General features: G+C 41.4%; 1 protein-coding gene across 2 annotated transcripts; it reads left to right on the forward strand.

Moving 5' to 3' along the window:
- The first annotated feature begins 91 nt into the window (after positions 1–91).
- Positions 92–11876, forward strand: LOC114600941 (protein FAM217A). 2 transcript variants are annotated; one of them, XM_077933309.1, is made up of 5 exons: positions 92–371; positions 2879–2975; positions 8614–8682; positions 8801–8880; positions 10222–11875. In XM_077933309.1, the coding sequence occupies exons 1-5, from the start codon at positions 274–276 to the stop codon at positions 11399–11401; spliced, it is 1524 nt and encodes a 507-aa protein (XP_077789435.1). In that variant the 5' UTR covers positions 92–273; the 3' UTR covers positions 11402–11875. The 2 variants fall into 2 exon arrangements, with proteins under 2 accessions (XP_077789435.1, XP_077789436.1); XM_077933310.1 differs by lacking the exon at positions 92–371 and adding an exon at positions 6180–6205 and having other exon boundaries at positions 2875–2975; positions 10222–11876.
- Positions 11877–14707: the final 2831 nt, after the last annotated feature.

A 14707-nucleotide genomic window follows, 5' to 3' on the forward strand; every position in this document is an offset into this window, starting at 1 on the left:
TGCCCGAAATGCAAAAGGGGCCGGTGCAGAGATGGAGGGGCAGGAGAAGATAATTCGGGGGGCTGAAGGAGACCCCCCCACACACAAAAAATACAATGCTGGATATGAGGCAGCTTGAGGTTGGCCGCTGCCCGGAATAGGGCCAGCAAGGCGCCGGCTCGCGCCTGAGGAGGAAGGACCCCCCCCCCGGCCCGTTCCCATGGCGACTGCTTTCCTGTAACACGCGCCGGGGCCCGAAGGAGGAGCGCGAAGGCCTTGCCTGGCTTCGAGGCCATGCACCACCCTATGGAGGCTGGTGGGGGAGAGCCCGCTTCTTCTTCTCCTGCTGCTGCTGCCTCGGAGACGAGCGGGAGTTTCGGGGGCTTGCCTGGGTATGGGGGGACCAAAAGGATAGTGGGGACGGGGAGGCCCCGACGCCAAGGAAGCGGCGCGCCACTTGCCTCCCCAAGGGGAGATGCTGCGGCCTCAAGTTCGCGCTTAAAACGCTCGCTTTTCTTGCTCTCCTCTCCTTCTCCCTCAGCCAGTAGGTCCTGCAGGAGGGCAGGGGAGCCTGTTTTTCTCAGCTCCATTTTTATACCCTCCAATATTTTCCCCATGAAAATAGAAATGTCCCCTCCAGCATTTCTCCAATGAAAATAGGGACGTCCTTTTCCATACCCTCTAATATTTCTCCAATGAAAACAGGGACTTCCTATTCCCTACCCTCCAGCGTTTCTACAATGAAAATTGGGAAGTCTTATTCCATACCCTCCAACATTTCTTCAATAAAAACAGAGACATTCCCTCCAACGTTTCTCCAGTGAAAATAGGGATGTCCTATACCAGGGGTCTGCAACCTTTAAGACAAAAAGAGCCACTTGGACCGAAGGGGGGGGGGGGAACTGGGAGCTGCAAAACCATTGCGACATTTAAAACCGTGGGGAGTGTCGGGGCACGCAATGCGCCTCCTCCCCTCGCTAGTATCCGCCCCGGAGCCGCGGCAAAGGTGTAAAAGAGCCACATGCAGCTCCGGAGCCGCGGGTTGCTGACCCCTGTCCTATACCCTCCAATATTTCTCCGATGAAAATAGGGACATCCAAAGGAAAAGTGGGACATTCCCGGCTCAAATCAGAAATGGGGATGGCTTCTGTAAATCTGGGACTGGCCCTGGAAAACAGGGACATTTGGAAAAGGTCTGCATTCCCCCTCCATATTGGAATGGGGTTCAAAAACCCCCATCTCTGGACGTTTCTCCCCCCCCCCCTCAAGTGAGGGTTAAAACCAGTTTGGCATTCCCCAGCTCGCTTGGTTTTCATTTTGTTCTCGCCCACGGTGGGAACTGTGGCTAATCCCGTCTCCCTTCCATGTGTATAAATGTGACAGGAGACGTGGGGAACATACATTTGTTGCAAAGGGATCAAGTGATGGAAAGAAAGGAAAGAAAAGTGCATTGATTAGGGTGCATGTCTGATGCAAAATTGCCTTCCTCCCACTTTCCACCTTGTTATAAACACGGCTGCATGGGTAACAAATAGCAAGGTGCAGCCAAAGCATTACGAATGGCAATGTGCATTGCTGTTTAGCACTTCTTTGTTTCTCATTTCCCCTTTAATTCTTTTCCCAGCCTAAGTAATACCTGCAAATTAATGAGCCCCTGTTGTTTCCCCGGCACTCTAGGGCTTCACACTTCTTTTCCTGATTAAGGCAATGTATACACCCCAGTTTATTCTGCAACCAGTGTGCTCCCAATGCAGATTTGGGAAGTGGTGTACGCACAAGTGTTAGCCAACATACATATCCTATTGTTTCTTGTGAAGTACAGCATTCTGATACATTCCCTCTCAAACCAGCTTTAATCTGAATTGAGGAAAAAACAATTTAGCTGCACTTTAAGCCCGTAATGAGTACACAGCCTCAGTCCCTTTTCCCACCACTCATATACAGCATCTCTTTTCCTGATTTTGCCTAACATATCTGCTTCTTCTGATTTTTATTCCTATTGTACACTTCATGTCTCTTTCCTTCTGCTCTTCTTATCAAATCACTCCGGATCTAGGTTCTTCTAGACAACCTATTTGCGTTGATGTCATAAGATTAAAGCAAGATTAAAGCACCTTTTTCTAGTCCCTCAGACATTGAGAATGTCATTGTGCATGTGTCACCTATTGGATAGTGCCTATGAAACTGCTAGGAGTCACAGCAAAAGTCATCCTACTCTGTCAATATGCTTTGGCTTTGTTAAATAAATGCTAATTTTTATTTTATTTTATTGCTTTATTAATTTCAGTTCCTTAATGTGTGCATTCATGGTGCCCCATGAGAATCACTGCTCACCCATGTTTTACTTTTTTATTAGTAAACACTGTGAGCCTGACCTTGCCCTCTCCCCAAAGGAATGCTCCTATTTTTCAAACTTTAAAACAACAACAACAACAATGTAATCTTATGGAGGACTCTCTCCTCTGCTGTCCTGAATCACAGCACTTTGATTTGTTAAAAAAGAAAAGAAGTAATGACTTTCACCTGTTACTGTGTTAGCTGGAGTTGGAACAAACCTCACTCTAAGAGCGTGGGGGGGGGGGCAGGATCCTATATGACCTTTCACCCCTCCTTATTCTATCATCTGCTGTTTGTAGTATATCCTTCTGCCATTCCCAGTTTGTTTTTCTTATACCCATAAGCCTACCCAGATGAATATTAGCTTGTTTCCTGGTGGACAGTTCACAAGATCACTCCATGGTGATCTTTTTTATTTTGACTTCGGCAATCCTTACTCTAGCACAGAATATGACTTGGTTGTGCCTTTTGTCACCATGCTTTGTCGTTAGGGAGATCCTCTTTTCTGCCTAGCCCATCTTGATTTCTTTATCTTTTTGTTTCATTCCTCATCTGCATCTAGGTTGGTCAGGGGAAGCAAGAACAACAAGTCTGCTAGCTTAGTGGGAAAAGAAGACTTTATACCTGGCATTTATGGGAACAGCACCTTCTCTCGCCAGGTACACTAAACTTTTAGTCACAGAGACAGCTTTAAAACTATTTTTCTTCTGCACATCCAGTCTTGTGACCAAGTAGGTATGAATTTGTCACATTAATAATAAAATACATTCTTATCCCTATATTTAAGGTGAGTAGTTCAGTTCAGTTACAAGGAAAAGCCATACAAATGTGGAATAAAAACAACAAAAGCCTGTCTTTGGATAGGTTCCAAGGATATGCACAAGTTAACAAAAAATGGGAAGTAACTAACAAAATCCTGTCCTGTAAGTATTGCTGTGCTTGGTCAAAAACTCAGAATGGCAGCTTGAGACTTAACTTAAAAAATAAATAAATCTTGCACTGATGGTAAAAAGGGTTCTAAACAGTCAAACCAAACCAAGAGCCAAATAAACGAGGCCCAAATTACAAGTCTCAGGTGTCTCAAAGATGCAGAACTGATAATTAGAAAGGCTGACTAACCTTTTTTTTTTCATTTGTAAGAATAATTAGAATTTTCATGAACTGTATTTGCCTATTGGTTCAAAGTGGCTGCAGACATGTGGAAAGCTCTCAGAGCTCCCCATCCTCACCTCTTGGAGTGGCATATATGCTGGCTTTGACATCATATTTGTTCTTTTGTAAAGAATTATTAGATGGTGTGGGGAAGGAGGGGGTGGGGTGAATATTACAACATTCTTACTTTGAGTCTTCTAAATGTGGAAAAGGTGTGTGGTGCTGTGCAGCTACGCTTCCTGGTGGCAACATGCAAGATATCTCATTCCATACCAGTCCTTCTTGGAACACCCAACTTACAGAGATAAGCACAGATGCAAAGCTAGACATGTGTATTGTAAGGCTAGCCTCTTGAGCATATGTAAGGCTAGCCTCTTGAGCATGAGAGTAGGTATTTTCCTTTCCCTGAAACATTTCCTGCGTAGACAGTTTTATGCAGTGGACAAATTATAGTGGTGGTGGAATGAAATCCACAAGCCCCCGCAATAACAATTTTATCCAAATGTTATCACCCAGAAAAGAAGTTCTAGAAGCCTGTACACACCCCCCCCTTATAATTCTCTGAATCCCACGAGTAGAAACCTTATGGTCAGTCTTGACCTCCATTCTGATCTCAGTGGGGGAATGACAAAATCAACTTTCCTTTTCCAGCTTGTTGTTTTGGCTGTAAGAATTGGGTTTCAAGGGCATAAAAATTGAAAATCCCAGTGTGCTTACAGAACCTCACACTTAGCCCTTTAGATCATGAGCTTTGTGAAAACATATGATATACAGGCAGCCCCCCGTATACGTGCAGTCAAAATGTGCTTGACCATGTATACGTGCATTGCGCCAAACACAGAAGTGACCCGGAAATGTCATAATGACACCACTGAAACGCCACTAAAAGGGCAGAATGGGGTGTTTGCAGGCTTTTTCAATGGGCTTCATTTATACACAATTTCACCAACGCGCGTGGTGCCTCGGAACGTAATGCCCATGTAAAACAGGGGGCTGCCTGTACAGTGTATTGTTGTAATACTCCTCCCAATGTTTATGGTTGCATTGTTTTGAACGGCTTTTGGATCGCTTTGCCATTTCCTTCCTCCTTGCAGAGAAATATTTGAGGTCAATTTGGGAGAGTCAAAGTGGTTTCAGGACTGCTCTCCTGTACTATTTCAGACACTTGGCTTATATGCTTATGTATGTGTTTGCCTTGTACATTTATGAATGTTTATTTTATATTTGGGACCTTAGAATTCTTATAGCATTGTGTTTCTTTGTTGGAGTTTACTGGGTAATAAAACCCAGTTAGGTTCATCCATGCATATCTTAAGCAGAAGGAGCAGGATTTTGTTTGCCTGTTCTGCTAGCCTGCATAAAAATAAGCCTTCCATCAGTGTAAACCTGTATATGATTGCACTTTAACAACAGATACAGTAACAAATGTTTATTACTGTTGTTTGAATGTACGGATTTATATGTTTTATCCTAACTACAATTCTCGACTAGTTCCCACTCTGTTTAAAACATAAGCTTAAACTGTGATAGAGTTACAGAGCACCTTCATATCCATGAGCGGTGCAAGATTCCAGGCATGCTTTACTCACCAGGGTCTGTGTTTCCTTGGGGAAATGAGGTGTAGCGGAGACTGTAGTGTCTTTATGATACATGGTTTATTTACACATATGTGCAACTTAAGTCTACCATGGAGAGATCTCCAGCATTATAATCCAATAACTTCTGCCATAGTCATAGCATTAGATTCAAAACAGACATCAATATCCTCCTTTTTATTTTTTACTCTCTGTCCAGCCCACTGCTTAACTCCTAACTGCCATTCTAAACTCTAACCCACTGCTCTAAACCCTTGGCTTTTATCTCCTGAGGTAGGGAGGAAGCCAATATGTGCTTTTCATACTTAGCCCCTTTGATACTTCATAATTGTTTGTTCCCCGCACTCCCGGGCTATCATCTCAAGGAAGCTTGACTGACTTAATTAGCACCTAACTCATGTCAATTTCCTAGGATTCAGGTGGGGTCTCAATTTAAGACATCTGTCTGACGTATGCTAATTACAGGCTTATCAGTGGGTCCACCCCACCTCTTAAACTACACCCTAATACACACTTGGGTCTACCTTAAATACACATGAGTCTGGCTATTTCCCCGGTTCTAACATCCCAACCTTAATTAAATTCTAGCACTATCTAGAATTCCGGATGCCTTGCACCCACAGATTCATATGCAACATATATTTCACTTTCTTCATATGTGCAGTTAGTGAAACATAAGATAAATGTCATTACAGAGAGCCAGTGTGGTGTAGTGGTTAAGAGCGGTAGTCACGTAATCTGGGGAACCGGGTTCGCGTCTCCGCTCCTCCACATGCAGCTGCTGGGTGACCTTGGGCCAGTCACACTTCTTTGAAGTCTCTCAGCCCCACTCACCTCACAGAGTGTTTGTTGTGGGGGAGGAAGGGAAAGGAGAATGTTAGCCGCTTTGAGACTCCTTAAAGGGAGTGAAAGGCGGGATATCAAATCCAAACTCCTCCTCCTCCTCCTACAGAAACCACACTTCTGTAATTTGGAATCTGGTTTTTCTGCTGAAAAGAAATTTCATTCATCAGAAGAGAAGATTGCTAGAGAAGGTGAGCAAGTGCAAATATTCTATAAGCTGAGAAATTATAAAACAACTTTTGTAAGCAAAACTCAACTCTTGGTCTTTTACAGGTGTTCTTACAGGTGCGTTTTATAAGGTAAGAACAAAATAAACACCAGTCCTTTAAGAATAATTTTTAAAGAAGCCTATGCTTTCTTGTCATGATTCTTATTTCAAAGGAAGTTTTGTATGCATTATTCAGGTGTGAGTCCTTGAAGGATTTTTCCAATTCCTTCACAAACAGAATTGAGGTTTTAGCTGTCTGCCATACAGCTCAATCAATGCATATTTATTGTGGGACTTTCTACTTGACATTGTAAATAGGATTGCATCGTTAGTGAAGTTGTGTGAATACCCTGGCAGTAATACAGTAATACTGCACTTCATGTGTTTATCTAAGGCTGCTTCCATTTGGAGAACATGGCAGGGATGTTGATCATCATCATCATCATCATTTTTTTTAATGCTGCCATTAAAATCATGCTTGAAGCAGCTTTCAACAAACAAAACAGGTAAACATCTCAGAAATCAACAATCACAGAGAATAATTTCATAATAAAATAATTTTAAAAGGCAAGCAGATATAACAGCAAAAAACCCCAACATTTTCATGCAGTAGCACTCCATTAACAACATTTCACTTCCTGACCATAGCAAAAATAACAAGGGAGCTTGACAGTTTCACCTTGGTACCAGACATTTCACCATAACATTTCTCACAGTCCATCTCCCTCAGCATCTTCTTCCAAGGCTTCCAAAGGCAGGAGATGGGGAAGCTGGAAACACCTCTCCCATGATGTTGTTTCAGCACACTCAGCAACACAGCCACAATGGACTTCTAGCCCATTCTTCTAATCCACACTGCAAATGCGGAATTGGAGCTGTTCACACAAGCAACAAAAGCCAACAAGCGATTTCAGCAATGGCGGTTGTGCCAAACCCCACACGACTTTGTCCCTTGTTTTTCCAGTTTTGCATGCTGCACTTTTAATATAGCAAGAACCACAATACATACGGCAGCTTTTTGAATGCAGTGCAGTTACGATCTCAGGATTTTTCACTGGTAGATTGCGCTGTTGCAGTGACTGTCTCATGATGTTCATAAGAAATACAATCGTATAGTGCACCCTTCTTCAAGCTTGGGTCCACAGATGTTGGATTACAATTCCCATTATACCTGACTATTAGCTAAATTGCTTAGGTTTGATGGGAGCTGTAGTCCAACAACGTGTAGGAACCCAAGATTGAAGAATTCTGCTGTAGTGTATAAAGATGAAATAACTGCATCCACTGGTTGCTAAGGATGATTCAGCAAGTCAACCATGACTGCGTTTCTATCATATTTTTATTGCTAGTTTTGATTATTTTATATTCATCTGAGCCTTTTAATTGTGTTTTAAATCTAGACTGTTTCATACCTTCTCTCTTGCAATTATTTCCCCATCTTTTATTGATTCTTGTTGGATTTTTAATAATGGTATGTTGTATTATTACCATTATTTTGCTTGTTTCTTTGGAAGCTACCCAGAAAATATTTATTGATGGGCAGCTGTATAAATTCAGTATGCACAGATAATCAATTAAAGCAAACATTCAAACATATATGCTGCTAACAGTCATTTAAAAACAAAACAAACCCCTGTTGGTGCAAGTGTTGATAGTTATTAGTTCTGCTTCTTTGAGACACCTGGACAACTAAATGCTGTCATCTTTGCACTCCCTATTAAGCTTTATTTTGCTTTCATTTTAGAAGTGATCATTTGGCTCAGACTCTATCAGGGTCTATCCAAGGCCTCAGGTGGTTGAAAATATTTCAGATTAACTGAATTTGTAGCATAAATAGTGGTAAAAGACCAGATGGACATTGCAATATACAGTAGCAACATAGCTTGAAACCTGTGCTTCCTCTTTGCTGCTCATACATGGATCCTTTCTGGCCGTATGTGCCTCAAGTCTACCAAGCCAGCTTGTCTTATTCAGTTCTAGAATCACACACAAATCCTTCAGTAAACCTCTTTAGGATTTCTACAGTCCAACAGGTGGGTCTGAGGTTAGGTAAAGGTAAAGGGACCCCTGACCATTAGGTCCAGTCTTGACCGACTCTGGGGTTGCAGCGCTCATCTCGCTGTATTGGCCAAGGGAGCCGGCATACAGCTTCCGGGTCATGTGGCGAGCATGACTAAGCCGCTTCTGGCAAAGCAGAGCAGCGCACGGAAACGCCGTTTACCTTCCCGCTGGAGTGGTACCTATTTATCTACTTGCACTTTGACGTGCTTTCGAACTGCTAGGTTGGCAGGAACAGGGAAAGAGCAACGGGAGCTCACCCTGTTGTGGGGATTCGAACCGCCGACCTTCTGATCGGCAAGTCCTAGGTTCTGTGGTTTAATCCACAGCGCCACCCGTGTCCCGGGTCTGAGGTTAGTTTTAGGATTAAAACACGAAGCATGATTCTTTAGAAATGATGTTCTGCCTTACAAATATTGAAGTGGATCTGCTCTTTTACAGGACCATTATAATGCTGCAATGGAACAGCTGGCAGCTCTTAGCTTGTCCAAAAATACTAGGACATGCCAGGTAGTATTCGTTTGCCAAAAATTTTTAACAATCCAGTTTACTTACTTTTGAATTTCCAGTGTTTGTTCTGAATTGCATACCAACAGCATTTTGTTTTTAAATGTTCTGCTTATTTCAGCTCAGCCCAAATAGCTGCAGACAAGCACCATATCATTCCTGGAGCTATATACATAATCAAGGCAACAAGGCAGCGAGCAGGTACAGAAACGTATTCTTAGCTTTTTAAACAAAACTGAACAGAACAGGCCAACGTAAGCAGATAGTCACTTCTTCATTTATCAGAAGGAATTGTCAACAGCTTTAGGGTGTCTGTGCACCAGCACTCCTGTGTTGCAATTCTTCGTTACTTTTATTTGTCTCCTGTTGTATGGTGTCTTGATGCTGCTGTTCTGTGCATGAAGAAAATGCTTTTCCTGCTTTCCTTTCCTGGAATGTGTGACTTGTTTCTTTAAAAAAAAAACCTTAAATAATTGCATAAAAAGCAGAACCAATGTCTCTGATTTGCATAATAATAATAATAATAATAATAATAATAATAATAATAATACCCTGCCCATCTGTCTGTGTTTCCCATATATAAAGGACTTGAGTTACTGTCTGTAGGATAGTAAAGTATTTGTTGGTTCAAGGAAAAAATAGGTATAAAAGGAGAATTACCTGGATGTCAGAATCTAGGTTTGGGGCAAGAACTCTGGGGTGAGAGAACACCAAGAAGAGATTTAAAATCACAAAACATGCAGCAAAGCAGAGCATGGAAATACAGGCTGAAAGACCTTTAAAATGCCATTGTGAGTTCCAAAACTTCCCTCTTCCTTTAGCATAGAAAAAGACCACACGTTCAGTAAGTTTAAAAATAGGTATCAGTTGCAATACCATATGCTTATTATGGGGGGGCCTTCCTGCAGAATGGAGGCAGAGGGTTGGACACTCCCTCTACCCCACAGAGCCCTGATCCAAATTGAACACCTCCACCACCGTCCTTTGAAAAAGACAATGGGAGCATATTGCTTGTGTACTGTGTACCGCATATGAAATATTAATGTACCACTGGACAATCTACTTTGGTTATATGTTATGCTTGTATTTACATGAAAACCAATAAAAATTATTTGGGGGAAAAACAATGGGAGCACTAAAACCTAATTTGTTCCCAAATGGTGCTTAAAAGTTAAAATTTGGCTTCATTTCCCCTGTGGTAACAGACATTGATAGACTAATCCTCTGTGGATTTATCTCATCTCTTTTTAAAGTATCCTATGCTAGTAGCTTCTACGGCTTCCATCTGCAAGGAACTCCATAGAACAGTTATGGGCTGCTTGAAGTACCTTATTGTTTGTCTAGAGCCTTCTTTTGGTCTGTCTGCTTTTGAGTGTTAATTTGCTGAAAACGTTAAAGGCCTGCTTCAGGGTGCATATCAAGCCACTTTGGCTTCAAATATATTTATTTCTCTATCCAGGATGAGTGATGCTATTGGCTCTATAAATTGTCCACTAGAGGGGTAATGTGATACCATTCCATATTCTCTCTTTTCCCCCTCAGAGACTTCCATAGACGTTTGGGGGAAATGCCGTCTAGCTCCAGTGATGTTCCTATAAACTTTATCCACACTAATAATCCTCTGGTACAGTCTTTTATAAAGAGATGCCACACAGTTTCTTATCTTGAAACCCAGAAAGCAGCTTTGGAGAACTGCAATAGAAATGGAGATGGGGATTTTTTTAAAAACGAAGCCATTGCTTCTGCTGCTTATCCTGCTACAGATGGTAGTAGTGATGACATGCTTTCTGTAATCAGATCGAGTTTGAAAAGAGGAAATGGCAGTGTAGAGGACAAGCCTTCAATAGAAAAAGAGATATCTGAAAATGAGAAAAGAAATAAAGAGTTGCTGAAATATTTAAAAACCGTGAATGTTAACCTAAAACCGGATCCTATAGAAGTCAAGGAAGACGTTTCCTCTTCATCTGAGAGTGATACATTTTCATACCCTGATTTTCTTCCCCCGCCTTACAATACCTGGGATTTACAAAAAATGTCCGCATCAAAATTTGATGAATGGAAATCATCCTTTAATCCACCTCTCGAAGAATCACTTTGCAAGCTAATTTCTCGTCTGGTAGAAATGGAGAAGTTACAACACTTGACGATATTAAAAGAAAGGACAAGAGAGACTGTTTCTCCCACTATGGCGGTTAACAACCGCACCAGTTTTTCAAAAGATGCACACCAGTTTAAGCAACTGAAGCAATCCGATAGTTCATGTCCTCAAGCAGGTTTTGATGGAGATCTTCACCATTTTGGCTGCTGCATGCAAGAACTGGACATGCCAAAATGCACTTGCCAGCGCTGTCATAGTAAGTGGAATTCTGGAGCATCGTCCCCTGCACGTCCGTCCACAAAGCCCTGCCGAGCATCGTGCAGTAGGTGCAACAAGTGCGCCAAAGCTCCAGTAATCTTAGACTCAAGAAATGTACCCGCACGGAGAGCTCTGTCCTGCTCTGCAAGCTCACCAAAAATTCGATCCGCTGTCAAAACAACTTCAGCAAAGTTGCTTTTACCCAGTGCAGCTGTAGCTTACTCCTTACCTGACAGCGAAAGTTCAAAATGGAAGCAGCCAAGGACAAAACGAAAACCTTGTAGAAAAAATGGAGCGATAACGAGTAAACTAAAATCCATACCTGTTATTTCAAAAGAAAAATGCTCGCCTGCTGACCAGCAATGATCTGTTGAACTAAGTCATCAGGCATTCATTAGTATTCGAGCAAAAGGATTGAGCAATGGTGATTTGGAAAGCTGTATCCAGTTTTTAATCTGTGTTGTATGAAAATATCAGATTTTATTTTTTCCGGGAGAACATTTTCATGTAAGATTTTAAAAGAAACCGATAGCAAAAAAGGATTCCTACCTTTCTATCATATAATAATAATTGTAATCATAGTATTCTTTTACTTTTTAAAAAAATTAATGTTAAGATGGCTTTTTTATATAAAAAGTTTAAATTGAATAGGCAAATAAAGTGCAGTCCTTTGCTATTGGTGTGATTCTAAACTGTAAAAAATAAATGAGGAATTAAACATGCATTGATAATTGGCTTCAGAGGATTACTCTAGTTTTATATTGATAAGCTAAAACCATAACTTTCATGCTCAGAGGCAATACACTTCTGATCAGATACTAAGGGGAAATCAACATAATTTGGTTATAGCCATCTGAAGTCATCCTAATGCCATCTGGTTTACTGGTTGGAGACATAATATCATACTAGATTAAAAGACCTAGATATCTGGTCTGGATTTTTTTGTGTACTTGTAATAAATTCGTATTTGGAAATTTGCCAGAATGGAAAGGAAACCACTGCAGATTATTTTTTTGCAACAGTATAATTTAGCCATTTAACAGGTAGTCCTGTGGGCTCCTAGTTGATGATAGATCAGAGCAGCTCTTCCCCTTTGCCTGCAGAGGGAGATCCAGAGTGGAGATCCATCACTGGAGACCCATTGATTTTGACCACAGAATCCCCCTCTGCTGTCAATGTGTCTACAACACAAGGGAGAACAAAAGGGGTGTGCTGGTGCAGATTGAAGGCCTTGGATCTGCAGGCTCCCAAGTTACCTTGAAATACTTCCAAACTAGGAGGAAAATTATTCCAGTGAGAGGGAAATTGAAGGGGGGGTGGGGAGAGGAGCAGTGGTGTTTAGGCTAGGGGGAAAACGTCCTTCCTCAGCTTTTGCCTTGGCTGGTGTTAAGTCAACAGGCTTTGGACACGGCAGTTCCTCTGCCAGAGATGCTTCTCGACTGTGGTAGGCATGCTCCGCGTATAGATTATTCTAGGTAAATCCACTGCGTTATAAATTGTTTAAACCGCTTTTTAAATTCCGACTTTCAAAAGGTGGTTGTGGTGACAGAAATATAGGCCAAAACACAGTATGGAATTATTGTTGACTAGGTTGTGACTTTTTGGGTGGAAAATAGATTTAGAGTTCAAAAGAAGGTAAAAGTGCAACTCTGCTCATGCAATGGCGTTTCCTAGATTTCTCCCCCACCCCCACTACAGCCCCCCTTCCCTCAAAAGCTGCTCTTGAGGGTTGATTTCTGGTGCAAACCACACATGGCAGGCACTTCTGTCGACCATCACCAGGTGATTGCTCAAATATTTGGCTGTGGATATCCTTTCATGCTGTCTACCAACAAGGGTCTCAGTACCAAGGGCTCAGTTTAGAATGCAGGATGGATGAGGCTTATAGTCTTGATATAAGACTCTTAAGTGCAGAGCTATACCAGTGTTGAGCAACAAACATCTTCTATGGTACATTTTGGAGAAATCAAAGTTGCTCAGTACTGAAGGCCACAAAAAGACCCTTGGCACCTTTTATCAGTTGCTTTGAATTATAGAACAGTGCTTTTTTTAAAAAAACCTTCAAAATGAAAGCTATTAAAATCTAATCTACCTGAAGATTTCCTGGGGCATGTTTCATTAATTGAAATGAGTGGAGTATATGATGTGCTCCTACTTACAGGGAACTTTCTGCTGAGCACAGACTCCCAATGTCCTTGAAATAGGAGTGGCGGTGGCATCTCATTTTAGGCACCCGTGTCCCACTCTGATGAAAAAGGCATAGGTTCATTTCTTCAGTGGCCAGCGAGATGTAAACTTGTCCCTCAGTTGTACCACTTCAGGCTGCAGCTTGGGCTTATAGTGACTGAAAGCTCTGTTGTACAAAAATAATTTCCTGGACCAAGCAAGCCCGATTCAGAGAGGCTAGACTAAAACCAGTCTCCTGTCATCTACTCACTACCCCCATGCGACTTGAAAGGTTGCTAATACTTTCATTAGTAAAAGTATACATACTGCAACCTACAGCCAGGGAAACCTGTAGCTCTCCCACGGTTGTTGGATTACAACTTCCCATTGTTCCTGACCATTGAGTGTGCTGGCAGGAGCTGATTTTGGACTTCTGGCAGCTGAAGTCCAAAATATAAAAAGCCACAGGCTCCACCACTCCTGGTGTAAAAGAAAGTGATGCTATATTTGAATTGAAGTTATTCAACCACATTTTTATCAAGTATAAAATAATGAAATATTTAACTTTCAGTCTGATTACTTGCAGTTGCATTTAAAACCGAGACATTCTCTGGTTTTGTATTTGGGCATGGGGAAGCATGTTAAAATGGAACATGCAAATCCACTCTTTTCCAAGCAAATGAATTCAAACCAGATGAGTAAGATCAAAGAAAGGGAACCCTTACTTTAGCTTAAAAATGAGAAGGAACAACATAGTATGCTTCAAGTAGTGGATGATATTTATTTAGCAAAACATAATAACATGTTAGAGAAATATAAATACTGAATACAAAGCATGTTCGTTTCATTCATCTTTTAGGAGAGTAAATCACAAGCAAGCAGAAAACAAAAGCAATCATATGCTGCTGTTGCTCTAAAAATAAGATAATACTGACTACACGAGTTTGAAAAAAACTTGAAAGCAGTTATTATTTTATACTCTACATAGTGTTTCTATTGAAGAAGAATACCAGAAGTGTGATGTTCACTCAAATACAAGAGAGACTTTTAGCACTTTAAAAACATAACAGATTTATTATGATACAGGCTTCCGAGGACTAGAGAGACCATTATCAGATGCATTAAGTGTTATCATCAATTAGCACATACACAAGTAGGTCTAGGGAGAAAATGTGGGAGTTCTGAACCATTTTCTATTAATTCAGTCTGTGAAGAGGTTTACATTTTTTTGTATATTTAGATAAACTTGCAATACTGTTGTGTTCTCAAGACAGCATTTTCTCTAAACACTTCTAAACAGTAACGTGTGCTCTCCTTTTATGTAAACTGACTGGGTTGTATCTGTTGTGCGACCATGAGGCATGATCACCCAATGGATATTTCTCTTCCACCCCACCCCACCCCCCGCCTGCCCATCTATCCATCTATCTATCTATCTATCTATCTATCTATCTATCTATCTATCTATCTATCTATCTATTTTCCTGTACTCGCCACAAAGCTTGC

Source organism: Podarcis muralis, chromosome 8, assembly GCF_964188315.1.
Source record: "Podarcis muralis chromosome 8, rPodMur119.hap1.1, whole genome shotgun sequence".
NCBI lineage: Eukaryota > Metazoa > Chordata > Lepidosauria > Squamata > Lacertidae > Podarcis > Podarcis muralis.

Bases quoted from the DNA above. Each gene is read 5' to 3' on its own strand.
- LOC114600941 (XM_077933309.1), top strand. From the start codon at position 274: ATGCACCACCCTATGGAGGCTGGTGGGGGAGAGCCCGCTTCTTCTTCT. The intron at 2,976-8,613 runs GTACACTAAACT...GCTCTTTTACAG, and splicing joins ACAGCACCTTCTCTCGCCAG to GACCATTATAATGCTGCAAT. The intron at 8,881-10,221 runs GTACAGAAACGT...TTTCCCCCTCAG, and splicing joins GGCAACAAGGCAGCGAGCAG to AGACTTCCATAGACGTTTGG.